Here is a 23,126-nt window from a genome sequence, read left to right as displayed (position 1 = left end):
TCGATGGAAGCCTCCTAATTCCCTCACCTTCAGACACTGGGTCCTTGCATCCCTGGATGTTGTTTATCTAGAGTTGTCAACTGCCCGAATAAATAGGACAAATGACACTAATATAAACAATTGGCGCTCTGCAGTCGATTCCTTCAAAGATCTTTTAGAATGATTTCTCCCTTTCCATAATCCACAGCCTTTTCAATTGCGACCTTTGCGTTTCCCTGTGTGTGTGTGTGTGTGTGTGTGTGTGTGTGTGTGTTTATATGTCTGGGAGGGAGGGTAGGGTTTATTTTATTTTTGTTGTCTTGTGTGTTCTGAATTCTGCATTTTGTATATTTTGTAAGTAATTATTTTTATCTAATTTTGTTTCTCTTGTGTACTTTCAGTTATTTCATTTAAGGAAAAAAAAATAAAAATGTTGTGCTTGTAGTTGTACATGTCGTGTATTAACATCAATAAAAATTTGATCACAAAAAAAAAAAAAGGAGCTACGGACAGGGAAGAGCCAAGCCGGACCCAGCAGACCCTTTCCCGGAGATCTACCCGAGCCCAGGGCTCGGAGAACTGACCGCCCCCCTGCTCAAGGTCGCAAACCAAGGACAAATGACTATCCACAAAGCTGACAAGAAAACAATTTGTAACATTGTAAAGGCAACAAACAAAAATGCACTGAAGGACAGGGCCTCCACTGTGTGGACCACCAGACTGGGTGCAGGAAGCGGACCAGGACCACAGTGGAGGATTTTATACAAACCTTCCATTAAAAAACGTACTGCCGACCTCCAGTGGAGAATTTTACACGGAGCCATCGCCTGTAATTCTTTTATCTCCATTATTAATCCTGCTGTTTTTAACAAGTGTCCATTTTGTGGTTTTTGAGAGACTGTTTTCCATGTTTTTACAGAGTGCAAGAGACTCACAGGTTTCTTCTCTCTTTTAACATTGGTTTTTAGTCTTTTTAGTATAGCTTTTACCGAGAGTGTTTTTATCATGGGGGCTCCATATAAAAAGACAAATAAAGAAAAGTGGCAGCTCCTGAATTACATCTCTGGCGAAGCAAAAATGGCCATTTATTTAAGTAAAAAAAACAGAGTAGAAAATAGGAAAGGAGAAGAATCAAAAGCAATCTGGCTGTGCAACATCAGAGCCAGACTCTGACTGGAGCATCGTTTTTATAAGTATGTGATTCGTTTTTGTTATTGCACAATGAAGCACTTTATTTGAAGAATGTATAATTCTTCTTCTTCTTCTTCTTCTTCTTCTTCTTCTTCTTCTTCTTCTTCTTCTTCTTCTTCTTCTTCTTCTTCTTCTTCTTCTTCTTCTTCTTCTTCTTCTTCTTCTTCTTCTTCTTCTTCTTCTTCTTCTTCTTCTTCTTCTTCTTCTTCTTCTTCTTCTTCTTCTTCTTCTTCTTCTTCTTCTTCTTCTTCAATTTAGCCTACAGAGGGATGACATGCAGTATGACCAGTGGCGTTTCTATATGTACAAAAGTGGTGGGGCACAAAAAACTCAGATGTCTATATATAAGCTTTTGCAGTGAGGTTCATGGCTGGTGAGGCACTGGCACTGACTCTTCAGGTTTACAAATATTATATTTTGACCTAAATCAAAATATATTATTATTTTCAAAAGCTTTTTTAGTCTGATGCTTCAATTAATTTTAAACAGACAGTTCAACAGAAGGATACCCAAAAAATGTAATTTTATCATTTAAATATTGAATTGTTCTCTCTTAGTAAGATCCCATTTTCAATAAAATTGCGGTCCATTTGCCTATCCTTCTGGACAAAAATCTCTATTACTTTTTTGTAAAAGTCCTCCTTATCTTCTTGTAGTTTCAAAAGTCTATCATAAATCTAAATGATGGATTTATGATTCGAAAATTATAAAAGTATGGTAGACATGTGGATATTATCCGGCTGAACAAAACGTGCATTTATCTAACAGGTACGTTTTCCCACAGATCTTATTTTGAGCTATTTTCTAAAATCCTATGGAGAAATCTCATTGCTTTTTTGTGGAGGGAACATGGATGTATAATAAGAAGGAGGGAAGCCATGCGCAGCTTACTTCCTGGTTTTAGGACGTGTCTCTCTCCTCCTCTTCACACACTACACTTTTCGCGGCACACGTACTTACAGCCAATCAGCTTTGAATTATGTGAGATGACGTATGGTGGGGATGGCTCTATGGTCATTATTTTTTGCCACACACATTAAATAGGAAAATACTCTGAGCATGCGCAGTGTAGTTTTTACAGTCACCGTTCACTAACGGCCCGCTTCTGCCCATTCACTTTGAATGGGGTGACGTCACTTTTAGCCGAACTGCATTTTGGGAAGCGACGTGGAGCGTTGCTGGTGTAGCTGGCGTCAAAAGTTGAGCAATGTTCAACTTTTGACGCCTCGACGGAGGCGTCAGCCAATGAAATCCCGTTTATTCAAATCTGCCAGTACAATCGCTAGCCAATCAAACCGTGTGTATGCTGGGAGAGACTACGCAGGTCATTTCCTCATATTCAAAAAAATTGAGGGAAAATTCATTGTAGCGGTAGTGAATCACCCGGTGCTGTATGATCAGTCTCTGTTCATCTACCGGGATACAAACCGGAGGAGCGAGGCATGGAGGGAGGTGGCAGAGACAGTGGGTGAAACTGGTAGGTTTTCGCCTGTTTGGGGATTTTATATCCAGTTTACTTCGTTTTAACATTGCTATTGCTTTGTATGTCGGGGGCGGGAGATTCATGTGATTGGTTGTTGGTCGTGTTGCTCGCAAACAATCCCCAAGCTTCAGATACGCCCACCTCCAAGCGTCAACGCACGCTGCTGTGTGGACGCTCCATTAGACAGTGAGAGGGAGCGGCATGATCGGGTTTTGTCCCACATGGCTCTAAACAGCTCAATATGCACACACTGTAAACACTAATTAGAAGAACACATACTAAAACAGCAATGTACAGACGAATCCGATGATTAAACATGATCTTAAAATATATTTAATATATTTTTTAATTTATTTTTTGCATTTTGTTGTAATCATTATTTTAATACTTTCTGCTGACACTAGGTGGGGCTGTGCCTGGATGTATTGGTGAAAAAAAGGAAGATGAAAATCAGTGTGAGTTTGGTGAATAGAAAAGATGCCTTCATCATTTGTATGACAAAAAATAAAACAATGTTTAGTTGCAATGTATTATTAGCTAAATCTCTTAAAATTGTTGAATGAACATAAACTCAAATTAAGCGGAGAATGAACTATAATGAACACATTTATTGGCAAGAATTGTGTTTCAGTTTAATCAAAGGGGAACAACTTTGTAGATGGCATGAGGCAGTTGTCAAGGGTCTTTGAATGCAGCACGGTTGATTGACTGATGGCCGAGGCCCCTCCCCCCTCTCCTGAGCTCAGCAGCCTGTAGTCGAGAAACAGTCAGGTGCCGCGGAAACCTCAGCGCTAACACCCTCCGCCGCCCGTCAGGTAAAAACTCTCTTTATTACACCAAACAAAGTACATTTACTGTAAATGTAAGGTATTATGGATACAATTTGTTTCTCTTTGTTGTACAAATGTGCCTCGTGCTCTCATCCTAATTGAGTTGTACCATTTAGCATCCTACCTACATGTTTAATAGTAAACCCCCATAGACAGACCAACCGTCCTCTTGACTTTAGACAAACTGCACATTTCAACTCAGGCTACTGTCAGTTCTTTACACGCTTTACCCTGTTTGCTGGATTTTAGTATGCTTGTCTGTATATCTATCATTGTATGTATATCATCACACCTTGGTTCCCTAAATCATTTAATTTTATAATAATATTGAAACAAATGTTTAACGTTTTAGTAGCTTAAAGAGTCTTAAGCAGCATTATAGCTTTAGGAAACAAAACAACTATTTTAGAGCAGGACTAAATTAGAGTTAAATATATGTGCCAAATGGACCTATACAAATGTTCTTGTCTTATAAAGTTGAAGAATTCAGCGAACATATATATTGTGAATTATCAGCTGATTATAATTTTTTTAATAAAAGTTGTATATTATCAGAATATAATCTCATAAATGTGAAAATGATTTTCTGAAACAGTGTCTTTAATTATTTTCATAATTTCAATGTCAATGTTTGGACGTGTTGCTGCATTTCAAATCATATTTATATCATCAAATTGTAAGGCAGAGTTCATTGGCCTTTCAATTCTAGGATATAATAGGCCCAGTTGTTGTCCTGTCAGGGATCAGCCACTAATCTGTTCCCACAAACAGACAGAAGGGGTGAGCACAGGTGGAAGGAGGGAGGGCAGGACGATAGGCTGGGAAGATTTACTAACCACTGCTTTTCACCTCTCTAATCTCCTGGCTTCTTGAATCGTGTGTAACTGATAGGGACAAATAGGCTTTACCCAGGCAGGGACTGACCTGAGTCTTGGAAATGCAATTGTTTATGTAAGCTAAACAGGTGGGGGGGTTAGGAAACTGGGAATGGTGAGGGAGAAAGGCTTAGGACCCCCTCCCCTAATGACTTACTTAATGTTTATCAGGTATGTTTGACCATATCAAAGAAGGTGATTGCAAAACATGTGTGTTTTCTGATTAGCTCCCCCTTTGAACAGCACACAACCTGCAATATCAGGTGATGAATAATACGGCTGGAGATGCTGATGAAATTATGAATCAAATTCGGTTTGATTAATTTAGAAACATGTAAAAGGTTTATATACAGTATATACTTAACTCAGTATGTAGTAAAACACATAATGCCAAGATGCATACATTCACAGAATACGATTTCTTTAGGGCTTAACTTTAGCTTAGCACATTCATGTGGGGACAGACAATGCATCATGAAGTCTCCCTGTTTCTTTATTAAATGTGTAAATCATTCTTGTCATCTGCTTCAGGAGTCTACGGCAACGTCAGAGCCAGAATGAGGCGGAAGGAGATCATCTGCAGCTGGAAGAAAAGCACCAGTAATATCAGAGATGTGTTCGACTTTAAGGGGAAAATGGGATCGTAAGTACACCCTTTTACGTGTGTGAAAATGGCAGTTGCTAACAAGTGACTAGATGGGATACAGAGGTTATTAGCAACGTAAAGTGTAAAACCCAGGGAAAATCGTTCACTCGTGACCAGTGTTGGGACTAACGCGTTACAAAGTAACGCGTTACTGTAACGCTGTTATTTTTGGCAGTAACTAGTACTCTAACGCATTACTTTTTAAATTCAGTAACTCAGTTACCGTTACTACATGGTGCGTTACTCCGTTACTGCGTTAGTTTTTTTATATAGTCAACAGCCAGGCGAACAGAGATGAGAACTGTACTTAAGTACAGTACTTGAGTAAATGTACTTAGATACTTCCTGTGTCACATGCGGAGACGCGCAGTGGGCGTGTTTGTGTTGTTTACTAACAAGACTATCATGGCGGCGGCGGAGCTCAAGTCTAGTTTCTCCACCTGGAGATATTCTCACTATTTCACTTTTGTCGAGCACAAAGAAAAGAACGTTTTAGTTAAATGTAAGTTGTGTCCTGGCGGGTCAAAGAGCCTATCTACTGCCCAAACCAGTAATTCAAATCTCTTAAAACATCTGCAAAAACAACATGCTGGGACGAAGCTAGTAACTAAGACCGGCACAGACCCAGACTCATCCAACGCCACTCCACCTCCACCTAAGCAACAGCGGCTGGATTTTAACCAAGGGACTGCTAGCCAGGGAAAAGTCGATAAAGCCATTGCACAGTATGTTGTAGAACACATGCAGGCTATTGCTACAGTCAGTGGAGTTATCATGGAGCTAGTTAGCATGATACCATGTCCGGGCGGCACACGGCATATGGGACGGAAAACTTTTTCCAACTACCTGGAGAAAGAATATACAAAATTGGAAAGCCAGCTAATATCGATGTAATCCAGATTGCATCAAGTTGATCAACAGATTGTATTATTCTCCAATGCAATAACAGTACTGAAATGAAGGCTATAAGGGCATTAATGGGAGACATTTTTTTAAGTAGCTAAAACGTTTTCACAGTAACGGATTACTTTTTGGTGTAAGTAATCAGTAAAGTAACTGAATTACTTTTGAAATGAAGTAACTAGTAATGGTAACTAGTTACTGGTTTTCAGTAACTAGCACAACACTGCTCGTGACTCATGACTCCAAAGACACTTTGCAGTCATGCGGCCATGGTTTTGTCCAGGGCTTCTCAAACTCCGGACCAAGGTCCGGATCCGGACCGAAATGCAAATCAATACGGACCGAACTCTGTGGCCCATTATAAATACAAAAAATAAATAATTATAAAAATAAAAATTCTGATGTAAATTAAAGTGGACCTATATTCTATATTGGAAACATATATTGTAGGGCCACACCTATACAAAACATGTCTGTGAAGTTCTTTTTTCAAAATACCAAACAGATCACCCATTGTAGCCATGCCTCATACTGCTCAAACCCCTCTTTTGCAGCCCTGTTAGAGAAATGTGGATTTTGTGTCCTAAGCTTGAAAAAAAAAAAGAGGAGGCGGAGCTAATGCCTGATCAGAATTCTACCGGAGATAAAGTTAAATTCTGCTGTGATAAAATGCCATCCTGTTCTTATCCACATCAAGGATTATTTATGAAACAGTATGGATCTCAAATGCTTTTTCTCTTGCGGGTTTATCACAAGGTGAGTTCCTTTTTTTATTTCCTGCTTTTTAAACACATGTGCTCTCCAGTACAGGTTAGCTCTGAGTGTTAGCGAGGCTTGCTAATGTAAACAAAGACGAGATTACGTCCAAAACACGTCAGGCATTGTTTCTGATAGCAACTTTCTGTGGGTCCGCCGCCTATTTGACGTCAGATCGGCAGCAAATCTGTATCCGCTCGTTGTTCCCCCGTTTTTAAAAGATTTGGGTACGGAGGAAAAGAGAGAGGCTTTTATTTTCTGACGCTGGGTGAGTTCCCCGACGCACCGGGGACACATAAAAGACATCACAAAGTGCATTTTGCATGATAGGTCCCCTTTAATATATATTTTCTTGTGTCTGACGCATTGTGAGAATGAACGTGCATATATATTTACTTGTGTGCGCGAGCGTGACACGCATTGCAGACCGCAAGTTAACTGCAAGTTTACCTTGACTTTCTAATGCTTCTAATGCCATTTTTGCTGACGTTCAAGACATTGGCTACAGACAAACAGTGCCATTTCTCCCACTAGTTCAAGCCATCATACTGTATGTATGTATTGAATGTGTGTGTGTATACAGGGGCGCCGTTTACGGACAGGCAAGTGCTTGGACCAGAAGGGGGCCCCCAAATAAAGTAGATTAATCCAATCCAATCCAACTTTATTTATATAGCACTTTAAAACCTCCAGACCAAAGTGCTGTACAGATAGATACATAACATATAAAATCACACAGCTCAGCTCACAAAACATAAAATTAATTAATTAATTTAAAATAAAAGATACAAACACAAAACAAACCAGAATAAACGTAACAATTTGAAAATTTAAAATAAATGTTAAAAAAAAACATAAAAAAACATTAAGAAGGTCCACAGCAACGACAACAATGAAACACCCTTTAATTTACTGCAACGACATGTCGGGAAACCCCCTCAAGGGGGCCCCATGCGCGCCAAAACTGCTTCTTAATTTCAGTTTCGTTGCTCCGCTCCGACTTTACTGGCATTTATCCGCCTTGTATACAATTCACAAGTGGACCTTTAATAAAACAGTTTGAGTACCCCTGGTTTAGTCCATATACAGTTAGCTTTTTCTTCTGTTATAACATTTATGCTTCAATTCAAAGATCATGAATCATAAAAATGGGTTCATTTTTGTGGATTATCTTGCTGAACAAAACACATAAGAATAATTATATTGGTTGTTTGTTTAGGCAATCAGGGAGATGCTGCCAACAGGTTGTAGTGTATTGGAATTCAACTTTAACCTGTTAAACCCCAAGGTCCCCGTCGGCGGGGACCCTGTTTTTTTTTTTCACGACACTGTGTCTCAGGGGATCTTAATATTTAAGAACCTATTAATGTGTTATACCAGATTAACGGGAATAATCTCAGCTAACTGACGATACACACAATTTTTACCAAAACAAAACACAAGTCTCATAAGAAGCATCTAAATGACCCCTTAGCAAAAAATGCTAACGGACATTGGCACAGAACTCAAGATAAAAGTACCCTTATTACTTATCGTAGCTGCACATACAAGATATCCGATTAAAGCTGTGGTTCCACAGATTATTTAGGTATATAGTATCATCACTGAGTGATCCGGACTCGCGACAGGGGAAGCAAATACAGTCATCACAACACGTACCTTTACGTAGCTTCTAGGGAGATCGTCTCACCGTAGCTGTCAATCGGATCAAAAGACGTGTTCAATGGCATTAAAACGAGAAAAAACGCGGCTGAATCGGTTAATCCATAGGTTTTTAACGTCTCTGTATACAAAAATGATTTAATTTATAATCCATAATTCAACTTTTATGTAAAAATCCGAGAGCAAAAGTGAGTTGCTAATGGTAGCCACCAGAGTGGCTGCTGCTTCCGGTCTAGGCTATGCGGCAGTCTCACACACACACATTACCAAATAAGGACTATGTGGGAGTTCCCCTCGATTCCATTAGCTCTGACGGTCAGAAAGAGAAATCCAGCAAGGGGGGCCAGAGATATGGAAAATCCACCCAAATGGCCCCAGAAGAGGTTTTTTTTTTGCTAAATCTGTCTAAAAAGTTCAAATATCACTTGTTTTGCATCAATCTTGATACAGGGTACTTATTATATGTTGTACTTTGGATTCATAAAGCTTTTAGTCTACTAACCCATCATCCAAGGTTAGTTTTCCAGTCATGAGAATCATCAGCCAGTGAAGAAAACATTGTGTAATGTCTTCTGACACGGCACAGATAGAAAGGGGCAAAACAATTATGCTATTTAGTTGCATCATAGCAAAGGTAGAATCTAATATGCTTGTGGTTGACCCAGCGTTTCCGCCAGGGGGGCGTCATTTGCCCTTATTCAGCTCGGGACGCCCTGAACTCGAGCTGAGGGCATCCAAAAATATTAATAATTCGAGAGAAGATCGAGAGTTTTTATCGCTTGAAATTACGAAAAGGAAAAAGGACAAGGACATCCCTCTGTTGGAAGGGCAAAGGAGTCTGGTGGGATTATTTTCGGAGTATTGAAGATTGTTTCCCCGACATCGAAGGTGCCTGCTACAGCACAACACGGAACGTGCACGATTTGGACGCGATGAGCGGTGCTAGTGGAGCATGCGCGTGAGCTGCGAGCACCAGAGCCTCGCAGCGGAGAAACTGAGGCTCCGTGGTAAACTGTGGTAACATGAAGAGCCGTTTGGGAGCCGAAAGAGCCAAATGATCCGGCTCACTAACGTAAAAAGACAGTATCTATAAGGGACGGTTCAAGTAAAAATTCAAGCCCCCCCCCCCTCTCAGCCCTGGTCTGGTGGAAACACTGGGTTGACCCATACTACTTGAACTTGAGACTGGCTTCATATCACCAGTCAGTAAGAATGCTATTAACACCTGCTGTCCTGCAAAGCTACTTAAAACCCTGTGTGTGTGTGTGTGTGTGTGTGTGTGTGTGTGTGTGTGTCCTAGTTCCTGAGCAATGACGTAAGAACAGTGGGAACATCCTAGCACCACTTCATTATAGGATTAAAAGCCTGACTCATTTAATTGCTGGATGAGTGCACCATATGAAGGGAGGTGTGTGAACAGGTATACCTAGGTGTGTGTTTGTAATCAATTAATGGCGTACTTACACTACTTAGCAAAGAGGCATTCCGTTTTCAATCAAAGGGGCACTGTGCAATGCCTGGCCACATGCTCCAGATAAATAAGGGCAGCATTTTACTTTACGTTGAGAAGCTAACTACTAACTAACAGCACGGCAAGAATACACAAAAGTCGACAAAACTGAATCATAGCTGAAAGGCGGTCAAAATAACACTGCTGTCTTGTAACCTTCACTGGTGGCACTGCCTATAGTTTGCCACCTGTGTGTGTTAGCCGACTGTGTTCCCGCCTCCCCGCCACTAGAACACCAGAGAAACCTTCAGTTATAACTCTCACAGGCTCCGCCCTCTACTGGACTCTATGGGTACTACCCTCTATGCAAGCATTCACCTACTGAGATTTCTATAGACGTAGCCGGCCCCGGGGCGGGCCTACCTGAATGCACGCGCATCTCACCGTATAAAAGGAGGCCTCGCGTCCTGACTATCATCCCTTTCTCTTCAGCGAGCGGGCAACATCTGAAGCAGAGATAAGACGTTTGAAAGAAGAAGAAAGAGTTATCATACCTCCAGGGAGTCGCCACTGCTAGAGACCCGGGCCTGTCCTTCGTGCCCTGGCTGAAATAGCGGACGCCGATCCCTACCACCTTTGAGTGTTTGGGGGACCAGGATATGGCCGAGGCGGTGCCATTCACGTTCGCCATTACTTCCGGGTCCGGCGTCCATGGAAGTCCACCGCCCAGGGCTGTACTCTCCCTGGATAGAGATGCCCCCGCCTCACCAGGTCAGAGCGATTATTGGGCCGTAAGGCCGAATAAGTAGCTTGGTCCACGGGCCTTGCCCCAGGCCCGGTTCCCCCGGGGACCGGTGCTCGGTGGCTTCACATGATATAGGGTCGACCCTACTTCATCACAGGCCGCCACCGCTGCCCGCCGTGTGATGTCCCTGGGATATCACGCCGCGCGTGGCACTTTCCAAAGAGGATCGTGTTGATCTCCTGGGAGCCCCCATGTTTACGGAAGGGCTCTTTGGATCGATCTCCTTGCTCACGGGATAAGGAGTAATCGCAGTGTGGCTGCTTCTTGCCCATCCCCAGCGGAAGAAACACTGTCCTACACTCCCCACCCCAGTAAAGGGAGCCAGCAGGTGGGCGTGTGCACGTGAGTGGAATAAACCGAGTGCTGTCAAAGCACTGTGCGGGTTCAAGAGACGCTATTGCCGGCGTGCTGTTGTCAGAGAACACACCTAGCCTGGTATAATAGCTCTGATTAATGCATTTCACCATTGAATGGGAAATACAGCGTTAACACGTGGGCACGCGGCCCTCGTGAGAGTGGCCGCGGTGCGTTCAAGGACCTCCGCAGGAGAACGGTGGTTTACGTTTGTAAACTCTAGTTCTAGAGTGATGTGTGTGTGTGTGGGAAAAATGCATTCAGTAAAAACGATTGCATTTATCCCAGAGTAAGAGTCTCTCTCTCCACAATTCCACTTTTCCCCATAATGTCCGTTTCAAAGAGACGGCATTGTGACGGCTCAGTAGAGAGAAGAGTCACTGCAGCGCGCGCTCCTCCTCCACAGGCTTTCCTGCAGACGAGGGAGCGCAGCGCGACGGTGAGACGAAGGGAGAGGTGCCGGCACGGAGATCCCGTGCCCGCGGCGCCCTCCACCTCCTCGGCCCACCCCGTGGAACCGGCGTGCCGGCACTCACGGGGACGGGCTGCCCGTCTTTACGGATCTGGCTGGCGGGGGGAGAAGATCTCTCCGCCCGGGACGAGAGGGCGAATCCCGCCTCCTCCCTCCCTGTATAATGCACAGATCACTACGTTTTCTAATAAGAATGAGGTTGATCTGTATCCAAATCTAAGTGTCTTTTGTTTCCACAAATGCTACACTTACACACAATGTTAACCATACAAATTCCCCATTCGCTGCCCCAGCTGTAGCTCCTGTAAAGGAGGTGGCTAGTGGGCATGCGCAGATGAGAGGGATGAACCGCAGGGAGTGCTATCTAAAGGAGAGCGCAATGCGGGTACAGGGACATTATGGCCGGCGTATTGCTGTCAGAGAACACACTACGCCTAGAGCAAAGACTCCAATTAATGCAGTTTACCGTAGTGGTAAAGGCTGCATTATGGCGGAGCCCGCACTCACACAAGAGCGCGTGGCGGTGCGTTCAGGGAACTTAGTAAAAGACAATACGCCGATAAAGACTCTGATTGATGCTGTTTACTGTAGTGGTGAGAACAGCGTTATGGTGGAGCGCGCGCTCACACAAGAGCGTGCGGCGGTGCGTTCAGGGTCCTCAGTAAATAATCGGCCCCTTTCTGTGTCGACCCTCCATGGGCAAATCTTCCCTTCGCGGGGAGTTTTGCGGCGGAACGAGTCACCAGAAAGTATCACAGCTTCATAGCTGCGGCCCTACAGCTGAGGGCTTGTCCATTAACACAATGTTATGGGGAATGAAAACTCATCTGCCAACAAGATGGAGGGACAGGACGCTGAAACGGGGCTATTCACTCCAGTTTTGCAGCGTCCCACTGTACCACATGTCTGTACACTGTATCACATGGACCACTGTCTTGTGGGTGTCCCACTGGACACAAGAGGTAAATCTGTCCTCCCGGGAGGAGAGAGGTTTCCTCTCAGCAGAGATTCAGGCTCTGGTGCAGAAACAGGCTGTGTCTGTTGTGCACCCTCAGCACAGAGAAGAGGGTCTTTATTCCATGTGCTTCTTGGTTCTCAGGAAGACAGGGGAATTCAGACCTATTCTAGATCTCCGCGGCCTGAATCGCCACATTTCCTGCAGGAAATTCCGCATGTTAACTATGAAACAGTTACTAGGGCTTGTGCAGCCAGGCGATTGGTTCACCACCATCGACCTGAAAGAAGCGTACTTTTATGTAGAAATTGCTCCAGAGCACAGAAAGTGTCTGCGTGTTGCCTTCCAGGGGATAGCCTACGAGTACAACAGGCTGCCGTTCGGCTATTCCCTATCCCCATGCATAATTCAGCAAATGTGTAGCCACAGCGCTTAAACCGTTGCACTCCCACGGCATGAGAGTTTTCTTTTACTAGACGACCTCATAGTCATGGCTGGGTCCCGGGAACAGGCAATGTTTTGCACAGCACAATTGATCACACACCTAACCAAATTAGGCTTTGCGATCAATTGAAAAAAAGAGGCAGGCGCGCTACGCGTCACCCTGTCAGAGAGCAGAAGTGCGTCCCTTCTCCGGGCGGTTCACAGGCTGCGACAGTGACAGCTTTAACTGTCATGCAGACTTTGAGTCTCATGACGGCTGCTCACATTGTGGTCCCGCTGGGGTTACTGCATATGTGCCGCCTGCAGAGGTGGTTCTCCAGCCTGCGTTTGAATCCCAAGAGGCACAAACGGCGGCTGGTGACCATCCCCCCCTCAGTGGTGGGCAACCTCCGGTTTTGGGGGTCCCAGGATCACCTCCAGAGGGGGTCTCCACTGGGACGGATGACCTCCTACATCACAGTGTTCACAGACGCATCCAGAACAGGATGGGGAGAGACCTGCCTGAAGAGGGCTATAGGTGGGTGCTGGGCTCTAACAGAGTCTCGACACAGCAACCTCCTAGAGCTACGGGCGGTAGTGTTAGTCCTCCAGCATTTCATGCCCCTAATTCAAGGGAGACATGTAATGGTCAGGAGCGACAACAGCACCACAGTGGCTTATCCGCTCCGCCGCCTTGTTGAGGCTGTGGTTATGGGCTTCAGAGGTGGTGTTCTCTCTGAGAGCCCTCCATTACCCGGGACTGGAGCACAGGGGGACCAACCTCAGGTCGAGGGGCGGCCCCCTGCCAGGTGAATGGACGCTTCCCCCTGGAGGTGGTGAAGCAGATCTGCCGGCGCAACAACCACTGTGCCCTGTGGTTCTCCATGGCCCTGAGCAACTACCCTCCCTTGGGGGTGGACGCGTTTGCACACGAGCCATGGCCAAGGAAGCTGCTATACGCCTTTCCACCGCTGCGTCTTATTCTCCCTCTCTTGGGGAGGGTGAGCCGAGAACGTCTGTCAGTCATTCTAGTGGCTCTGGACCGCGTCAGGGCGCTGTGGTACTCAGAAGTGACACAGATAAAGGTGGGCCAGCCCTGGGCGGTTCCCCAGTTCTGGGGGGCGATGTCTCAAGAGGCAGGTGCAATCGGGGCGTTACCCACTCTCGGCCAACCTCTCCAGGCCTGGCTCCTGAGAGGGACAGGCTGAGACAGGGTGGATTATCTGACAGTGTTATTCAGTCTATCCAGGCAGCTAGAGCTGGATCCACCACAGCCTGTTACAGGCCAAAGTGGCTGGGATTCCAGCGATGGTGTGAGGAGCAGAGAATAGAGCCCCTATCTTGTGAGCTAGGCTCTGTTTTGTCCTTCTTACAGTTACTGGTGGACAAAGGGCTGGCGCATTTCAGAGTGAAGGTGTATGCAGCAGCCATCTCGTCCTGTCATGAGGGATTTGGTGGCAGGTCAGCCTTTAGTCAACCACTGATGTCGCGGTTTTTACAGGGGGTTAGGAGACTGCGCCCTGTAGTGCACGTCTCCACCCCGCAGTGGGACCTTCCCCTAGTGCTCGAGGCTCTGGACTCGGGACCATTTGAGCCTCTGGAGCTCTCCTCTCTGAAAGCATTGTCGTGGAAAATAGCTTTGCTTCTTGCCTTAACGTCAGCCAAAAGAGTGTCCGAGTTAACTGCTCTGTCGGTGCACCCGAGTTGTTTACTAATTCGGGGTGACCAGCGCGGCGCGACACTCAGATGAACCCCTTCTTTGTGCCTAAAAACCTAAGGAGTGCGTTCTGGTTGAGGGCTATTCAGTTGGGGGGTTTTAGTCTCCCCCCCATGGTGGGGCCAGGGAGGCTAAACTGCACCTCCTCTGTCCGGTGCGTGCGCTAGCTTGTTATGTGGAGCGCACAGCTGCCCTTAGACGCACTGAACAGCTGTTCGTGTGCTTCGGGGGCGGTGTGATCGGGAAAGCTCTGTCCAAGAAACGCCCGGCAGGCTGGCTCTGTGAGTGCATTGCACATGCCTACGGACAGGCGGGGAGAGCCTGCCCCACGGGGATTCGTGCACACTCCACACGGGCTGTGGCTGTGTCAACAGCCTTATTCAACGGTGTGAGTGTGGAGGATATATGCACGGCGGCGTCTTGGTCGACACCAGGCCCCTTCATAAGGTTTTATCTCTTGGACATGTCTGGCTCTTTCTCCTCGTCTGTGCTTGCTGGGGCAACACAGGATTTGTAGTGGGGGGGGGGCTGTGGGTCAGTTGGTATCTGACCCCCTCCCCGGACGTAATGTGCCTTCGCCTTACCCGGGCCCTCTGAGGGTCCCCCCCTCGGGGGGATATAACGTTGGGTTACGTATTGTAACCCTTGTTATATTAGCACAGGCGGAACCCTCTACTCAGGGCACTGTCTGTCCATATCGCTCGCTGAAGAGAGGTGTAGGATGATAGTATAATCAGCAGCGAACTGCTTCCACACCTGTATTTCGGTGTATTCACGGCATTCATTTGGTTATTCTACAGTATTGTTGTTTTATAGTTATTTGTTAATGTAACCCAATTTGTGTTCTTTAAAATTGAAAAGGATGTTGCATTGTGTTTGTTACTTTCGTTGCAGTTGTATATGTCTTAAGTGTAATTTGGCTTGGCTTCCTATTTATGGACATGCTTTTATTTTGAAGGAGAGTTAGCGCAGTTGACTGGAAGTTGTTGTTGCATTGGAAACAACATGACGGAGATTAACGGAGAAAAGTGATAGAGTGGCGAAGTCCCTCCCCTTCCGGGGGAGCTCCATGGGACCTTATTTCGGAAAAATTATGCATTGAAGTCAATGGAGAGAGAAAGATTATCTTTCGATCCGGTTTTAATTGTGCCACGAATTACACATATGATGTTTGTCAATTCAAAAGATAATTTTGCAAGTAAAAAAAATAAAAATGTGTCGTAAAACTGTGAAGTAACACATTCTTGGTACACCCTGATAATAAGGAGTTACAATAATCCAGCCTTGAAGTAACAAATGCATGGACTAGTTTCTCTGCATCGTTTTGAGGCAAGATATGCCTGATTTTTGCAATGTTACGTAGATGGATGTAGGTGGTCCTTGAAATAGATTTTATGTGGGCGTTAAAGGATAAATCCTGATCAAATATAACACCAAGATTCCTTACAGTCTCACTGGAGGCCAAATTAAGGCCATCCATAGTTAGTATATCTTTAGATAATTTGTTTCGTAGATTCTTCGGGCCAAGTACAATAACTTTGTTTAAAACTCACGTTTTGGTCGTGTTTAACATCAAAAAGTTTAAGGTCATCCACGTTTTTAAGTCCTTGAGGCAGTCTTGAATTTTATTTAGATGATTCATTTCATCAGGCCTGATTGATAAATATAGTTGAGTATCATCCGCATAACAATGAAAATGTACAGAATGATTCCTTATAATATTGCCTAACGGAAGCATATATAATGTGAACAAAATAGGTCCGAGCACTGAGCCCTGTGGCACTCCATGGCTAACTTTGGTTTGCGTGGAAGATTCATCGTTGACACGTACAAACTGAGAGCGTTCAGATAGATAGGACCTAAACCAGCCTAAAGCAGTTTCCTGTATGCCAACTAAGTCCTCTAGTCTTTGCAATAAGATATCATGTTCGATAGTATCAAATGCAGCACTGAGATTGAGCAAAACAAGAATAGAGACAAGTCCCTTGTCTGAGGCTATTAGAATATCATTTGTGACTTTATCCAGAGCTGTCTCTGTGCTATGATGTGTTCTAAAGCCAGACTGAAAATCTTCAAATAAATCATTGTTTTTTAAGTAATCACACAACTGTTTTGCGACCGCTTTCTCAAGAATTTTTGAGAGCAACGGAAGATTAGAAATAGGTCTATAGTTGGCTAAAATCTCTGGATCGAGGTTGTGCTTTTTAAGAAGCGGTTTTATCACTGCTACTTTGAATGATTGTGGAACATAGTCTGATAATAAAGACATATTCATAATATTTAATAAAGAAGTGCTAATTAATGGAAAAACTTCCTTCAACAGCTTAGTTGGAATCGGGTCTAACATACACAGGGCCACCCCTCCCTACAGGCCAATCACGCAGGCTGCATGGGGCCCCGCCTTGCGCAGGGGGCCCCGCCCAGAGGGCCTCAGCTGCTGTGCTCAGTTCTCCGCTCAGTTCTCCGCGCACCCCCCGCGAGAGTGAGAGGTGACAAGGGGAGCACGTCTGTAACCCGACACCGTTGCAATGAATCGACATCTGACCAATCACGGCTTTGATACGGCCACTAGTGCAGGTGAAGAGATGTCGGTGAAAAGACAGTTTCAGTCCGGCGCAAGCAAGAGGGAAAAAAAACAAAACATGAAGAAACTAGAGCATCACTCGAAGGTGGGTTATTGTATGAGTCAAATGTACAACTTGCGAATGTTGTATAAGTCAAATAGCCAATTGCCATATTAAAACATCAGCTGCAATTCACGACATGAAGAAGGCAGTCTCTGCATAGCATACAGGCTAATGGAGATGCAGTTATTTCCAGCATTCTTTATTTACCATTCATTCAAGTATGTGATGCCTTTTATCTGCTGATGTACAGGAGGAAGAGTGATACACTGTCTGTCTGATGCTTACATAACAGTTAAAGTTTACAGCCTAAAAAACATGGAGCATTTTTCCCCCTTTTATTCATTTTTATGTGAATTTGCACATTTCATGGTGATGCTCAGCCTCTCCCCTTAACTCCTAACAGTCATCATCATGTCAACCACAACACAGAGAAATACTGTAGGCCTGATAGGAATGTGTGTGAAGTTGTTGATACATTAATGACAGAGGGAACTACATTTGAATACAGATTTAAGAAATATCAGTTTTTGAGCATGTCATAAGCATGTTTTGTCTTGAATATATTACAACTATATTATAATAAAATAATATAGTATTTATATTATTGAATTGATTATGATTATTATTATTAGTAGAAGTAGTTTATTTGCATTAATTATATTTTAATCTTTTTGAGGCTAGTATTTGGCAGGAAATGCAGACGTATTCATCTGTAAACGCATACTGAACGACATACATGCACATTTACCATTTACCTCACTGTATAAAAAAGTAACTGTTGATAATAATAATAATAAACAGGAATGATATTTGCAAAGTAGCCTACTTTGTTACCAAAACATTTTTTTTCACTCCTGTCGGTTGGGGGGGGGGGCCCTCATCTCACAATGTCGCTTGGGGCCCCAAGTTGGCCAGGGGCGGCCCTGAACATACACGTTGATGGTTTAGAAGAGAGAATCATTGAATTTAATTGTTCAAGGTTTATGGCTGAAAAGCATTCTAGTTTACTATCTAGTGTAATATTAGAACTTACGTTTCCGGGAGCTGTTGATAACACTATACTGGTCAAAGGCAAGAGGTCATTAATTTTGTTTCTAAGAGTAACAATTTTATCGTTAAAAAAGCACATAAAATCATTACTACTGAGTGCTATGGGAATAGAAGGCTCAATCGAGCTATGGCTCTCTGTCAGCCTGGCTACAGTGCTGAAAAGAAATCTTGCATTATTCTTATTCTCATCTATTAATGAAGAGTAGTAGGCTGCTCTCGCTTTACGCAGTGCTTTCTTAAATTCATTGAGAGTAATATGCCAAATTAAACGAGATTCTTCAACGTCATATCCTTTCAAGTTGTCTCGACTTTTGCTTTATTTTGCGGGTTTCGGCATTATGCCATGGAGCTAATCTATGTTGTTTTATTTTCTTCTTTTTCAAAGGAGCAACAGAGTCTAATTTTATTTGCAGCGCATCTGTAGCACTATCAACAACATGATCAATTTGGGGTGGTGTACATTTTGTATAAGTTTCCTCCCTTACATGCAGACATGCTATCGAGTTAAGTATTGGTGGAATCTCTTCCTTAAATTTGGCTATAGCACTAACAGATAGGTTTCTGCTGCAGGAGCTTTTGACTAATGCTTTGTAGTCTAGTAGCAGTACTTCAAAAGTTACTAAGAAATGGTGGGATAAAGCAGGATTATGCGGTACGACTAATAGTTGCTCAATTTCAATACCATAAGTCAGAACAAGGTCGAGAGTGTGATTATAGCAGTGGGTTGGTTTATTTACACTCTGACAAAAACCAACAGAATCTAATATAGAGTTAAATGCAACAGTAAGGCTATTTTTATCATCGTCAACATGAATATTAAAGTCACCTACGATAATTACTTTATCTGTTTTAAGAACCAAAGTTGATAAAAACTCAGAGAATTCTGATAAGAATTCTGAATAAGGACCTGGTGCACGGTACAATGTAACAAATAAGATTGGCTGCAAAGTTTTCCAGTTTGGATGCGTAAGACTAAAAACGAGACTTTCAAAGGAGGTATAATTTAATTTTGGTTTAGTATTGATAAGTAAACTTGAGTCAAAGATTGCTGCAACTCCACCTCCTCGGCCCGTGCCTCGGGCAATATGAGTATTGATATGGCTGGGTGGAGTGGCCTCATTTATGCTGACATATTCTTCATGTCTCAACCATGTTTCAGTGAGACAGCATATATCAATATTATAATCGGATATTAAATAATTTACCAATATTGCTTTAGATGCTAGATATCTTATGTTTAAGAGACCACATTTAATCTTCCTGTTTTGTTGCACTGGAGTAGTTGTTACATTTACTTTTATTAGGTTATTATGTATGACACCTCTATTAGGTTTTACCTTAAATTGTCCTTGGGCAGACACACACATCGTTAATATTGGGATTCCTATGGATGACTGCCTAGGAGAGAGCGCAGAGAAGCGTGTAAGACTGCGACTCCGCCTCCTGGTCTCAACTCCAGTTTGTCATGGATTAAGTCCTCAAAGCCCTGAAATGTTTGATTGATTGATTGAAAAGTTTATTAACAGCTTGTATTTTGGGTACAGTACAGTACAGCTCAAAACATACAATTGTTAAGGGGATGCAGACCAGAGAAAGACTTTCGTCCTGTTTACATCAGGGTCCCCCATTTCCAATTAATCATATCATTTAAGACATATAAGACATATTTGACATACAGATGGCTTATTTACAATTTACATACAGGTGGTATTTTACATACAGATTGCTTATTTACAATTTTCATTTTAGATTTCGTTCTAATACATCCTAACCGGACATTTAAGACATACCAAGTCTACAGATATACAGTTAGTAACAGAGTCTAAAATGCGAGTATATACATAGATGGGGGGGGAAGCTGTCCATTGAACGACAGGTTGAGATTTGTACCATTACCGGGGCCAGTTTTGCAATGCTCTCCCCCGAAGGTGCTCTTTAAGAGAGGTTTTGAAGGTAAGTATAGTTTTACTTTCCTTTACAGTTGTGGGAAGAGCGTTCCACCTTGATGTGGCATAATTGCGAAACGTGTATTCCCCCTTTTTTGTGCCAAATCTGGGTTTCATATGATTTGTGGAGCTCCCTCTGGTGTTATGATCATGGTATTCCTTGACCTTTGGGAAGAATTTTGACATGTACATGGGTACCATAGAGGTGTAGTGGATCTTGTAGACCAGGCCCATTGCAAGTAGCTGTACTCTGTCGTCTACTCTAAGCCATCCTAGGTTGTCAAAGTGGGCAGAGGTGAGGTGGGTTCTAGATGAAAGGTCAAGCAGTAGTCTGACCAGTTTATTTTGCGATGTTTGAAGTTTTATTTTTAGCGCCTTGGAGGTGCTATGGTACCATGACGTGCAAGCATAGTCATAGTACCCTTGAATGAGTGCTCCTGCCAGAGTCTTCAGGGTGTTTTTGTTTACCAGAGAGGAGATCCGGTATAGGAATCTAGTTCTTTGATTGACTTTTTTTATTACATTGGATGCCATTTTGTCACAGGAGAGGTTTGCCTCAAGAATAGATCCTAGGTATGTCATTTCCTTCTTACTTGTGAGAATTATGTCGCCCACTGCAACTGAGAAGTCGTCGGATTTGCTGAGATTATGTTTCGAACCGAAGAGAATGGACTCTGTTTTACCCAGGTGTAATGATAATTTATTATCGGCGAGCCAGGTGCAGATTCTGCCGAGCTCGGAGCTGAGGGTCTTTTCAACCTGCAACCTGTTCCTGCCAGAGACCAGCAGGGCTGAGTCGTCCGCGAACAGGAACAAGTTGCAGTCACATGCTGATGTCATGTCATTTACATAAATTAGGAACAGTAACGGACCTAATATGCTTCCTTGTGGAACACCACAGCTCACTGGGAGGGGGGGGGACAGAGTACCATTTACCTCCACCATCTGTTCTCTCCCCTCCAGGTAGGATTGCATCCAGCTCACCGATAGTTTATCAAAACCAATTGCTTTTAGCTTGTCAATCAGAATGGGGTGATTGACAGTGTCGAAAGTCTTTTGTAGGTCCAGCATCACCATGCCGCAGTACTTGCCCTCGTCTACCTCTTGTTTGATGTGGTCGCTCAAATAAAGAAGGCATGTGTCAGTGGAGTGGGATGTTCTAAAGCCAGATTGAAATTCATAGATTAGTTTATTTTCCGCGAGGTACTTTTCGACCTGTTCATACACTATTTTTTCCATGACTTTCGAGATGGAGGTAAGTATAGAAACAGGGCGGTAGTTGCCTGGGTCCAATTTGCTGCCCTTTTTGTGCAGGGGGGTTACTCTTGCAATTTTGAAGTCTTTGGGTACTTTTCCCTGTTTTATGGAGAGATTAATTATGTGAGCTATGACTGGTGAGATGGCGGTTGCTGTGTCTCTGAGGAATTTGGAGGGGATATTGTCGTGGCCAGTGGCCTTGTTAGGTTGGAGGGCGCTCAGTTTAATGAGTAAATAGCCGAAATTAGATTTGCACCTTCCAAAGTAGGATGAATGCCGTCTCTCTTAATCAGACCAGGTTTTCCCCAGAAGGCTGTCTAATTATTTACAAAGCCCACATTGTTTACTGGGCACCACCAAGACAACCAGCGCTAAAATTATGACATGCGGCTATACATGTCATCATTGATCAGATTGGGGAGGGGACCAGAGAAGATTACGGTGTCCGACATTGTTTTAGCATAACTACACACCGACTCCACATTAAGTTTGGTGCATTCTGATTGGCGTAAACGAACATCATTACCACCGACGTGAATAACAATCCTATTTACGTTTATTTTTAGCCAGCAGTTTAAGATGCGCCTCAACGTCGCCCGCTCTGGCCCCCGGAATGCATGTGACTGTGGAGGCTTCGGTCTCTAAATTCACGTGTTTCATAATAGAGCTACCAATAACCAGAGTTGGCTTCTCAGCGGGTGTCTCGCTGAGTGGGGAATATCTGTTAGATACGTGAACGGGTTGGTGGGGACCTGCGGGGTTCGCGTTATGCCCCTTCTGAACAGTCACCCAGTCTCCCTGCTGCTCGGGAGTTGCCGAGGGACGCCTAAGAGGAGCTACCTTTTGCCGGTCCGCACCGGCTAACATGGGCTTTACTGTAGCTGAGTTACTTTCTAAGCGGAGCCGGGCTTCTATGGCTATGATTCCCGCCTCCAACCTAACAACTATACTACATTTAACACATGTATCGGTACCAGTAAAGGAGGTAGGGAAGTAACCAAACCCGAGGGTGGGGAAAGAGCCATGGCTAGCTATCAAGCTAAAGTAGCTACCGTTAGCAAACCCGAAAAGAGTGTAGGCAACTGTGGAGTTACAGTCGCTAAGAGAAGGAGAGTTGTGAGTGCTTAACCTGTAGTAACGTGTGATTACAACGTCAGGCAGTTGCCGTGATCAAGAGTTTTAAAACGATCGATTAAGTTAAGATAATAAGCTATCAGCAACAGAACAGGCACACAGGATAACCGGAGGTGACAACAACAACAACCGGAAGTTACAACATGCTTACCGCGTGGTCCGTGTAGAAACACTTGTTGTGGATTCTTTCAAATGATTTTTTAAGATTGACAAACATCATATGCGTAATTCATGACACAATTCAAATGGGATCGAAAGATACGTTTTCTCTCTCCATTGACTTCAATACATAATTTTTCCGAAATAAGGTCCAATGGACCGGAAGTAGATGGGCGTGACTTCGCCACTCTATATCTACATATAAAGACGGAGAAAGTAAACGATAACGTTTATGGTTAAGTGTTAGCACCCCCTGAAGAGGCACAAGCTCTTACGTTGATATTGGAGATTTCAATAAATTCAATTTGAAAAAAAAATGGGGGGAAAACAAACAAAATGAATATCCGAATAACAAAATTGAAACCCGAATAGTACTCCAACGAATGGATATTCGGGTACAGCCCTACACAACAGATGCTTGACTTTTATTTATAGCCAATCACAGCACAGTA

At 43.7% G+C, this 23,126-nt stretch overlaps 1 protein-coding gene across 1 annotated transcript in view; it reads left to right on the top strand.

The window, feature by feature from the left end:
* Positions 1-2,605: 2,605 nt before the first annotated feature.
* Positions 2,606-23,126, top strand: part of LOC117551346 (calcium/calmodulin-dependent protein kinase type 1G-like) — a 31,786-nt gene continuing 11,265 nt past the window's right edge. The window contains 4 exon segments of the mRNA XM_034224189.1: positions 2,606-2,647; positions 3,058-3,108; positions 3,312-3,468; positions 4,890-5,001. Coding sequence (XP_034080080.1) covers positions 4,916-5,001 — 86 coding nt within the window. The 5' untranslated portion in view covers positions 2,606-2,647; positions 3,058-3,108; positions 3,312-3,468; positions 4,890-4,915.

This window comes from Gymnodraco acuticeps, unplaced genomic scaffold, assembly GCF_902827175.1.
Source record: "Gymnodraco acuticeps unplaced genomic scaffold, fGymAcu1.1, whole genome shotgun sequence".
Classification (NCBI taxonomy): domain Eukaryota; kingdom Metazoa; phylum Chordata; class Actinopteri; order Perciformes; family Bathydraconidae; genus Gymnodraco; species Gymnodraco acuticeps.
This window is presented reverse-complemented; position numbering and strand designations above follow the sequence as displayed.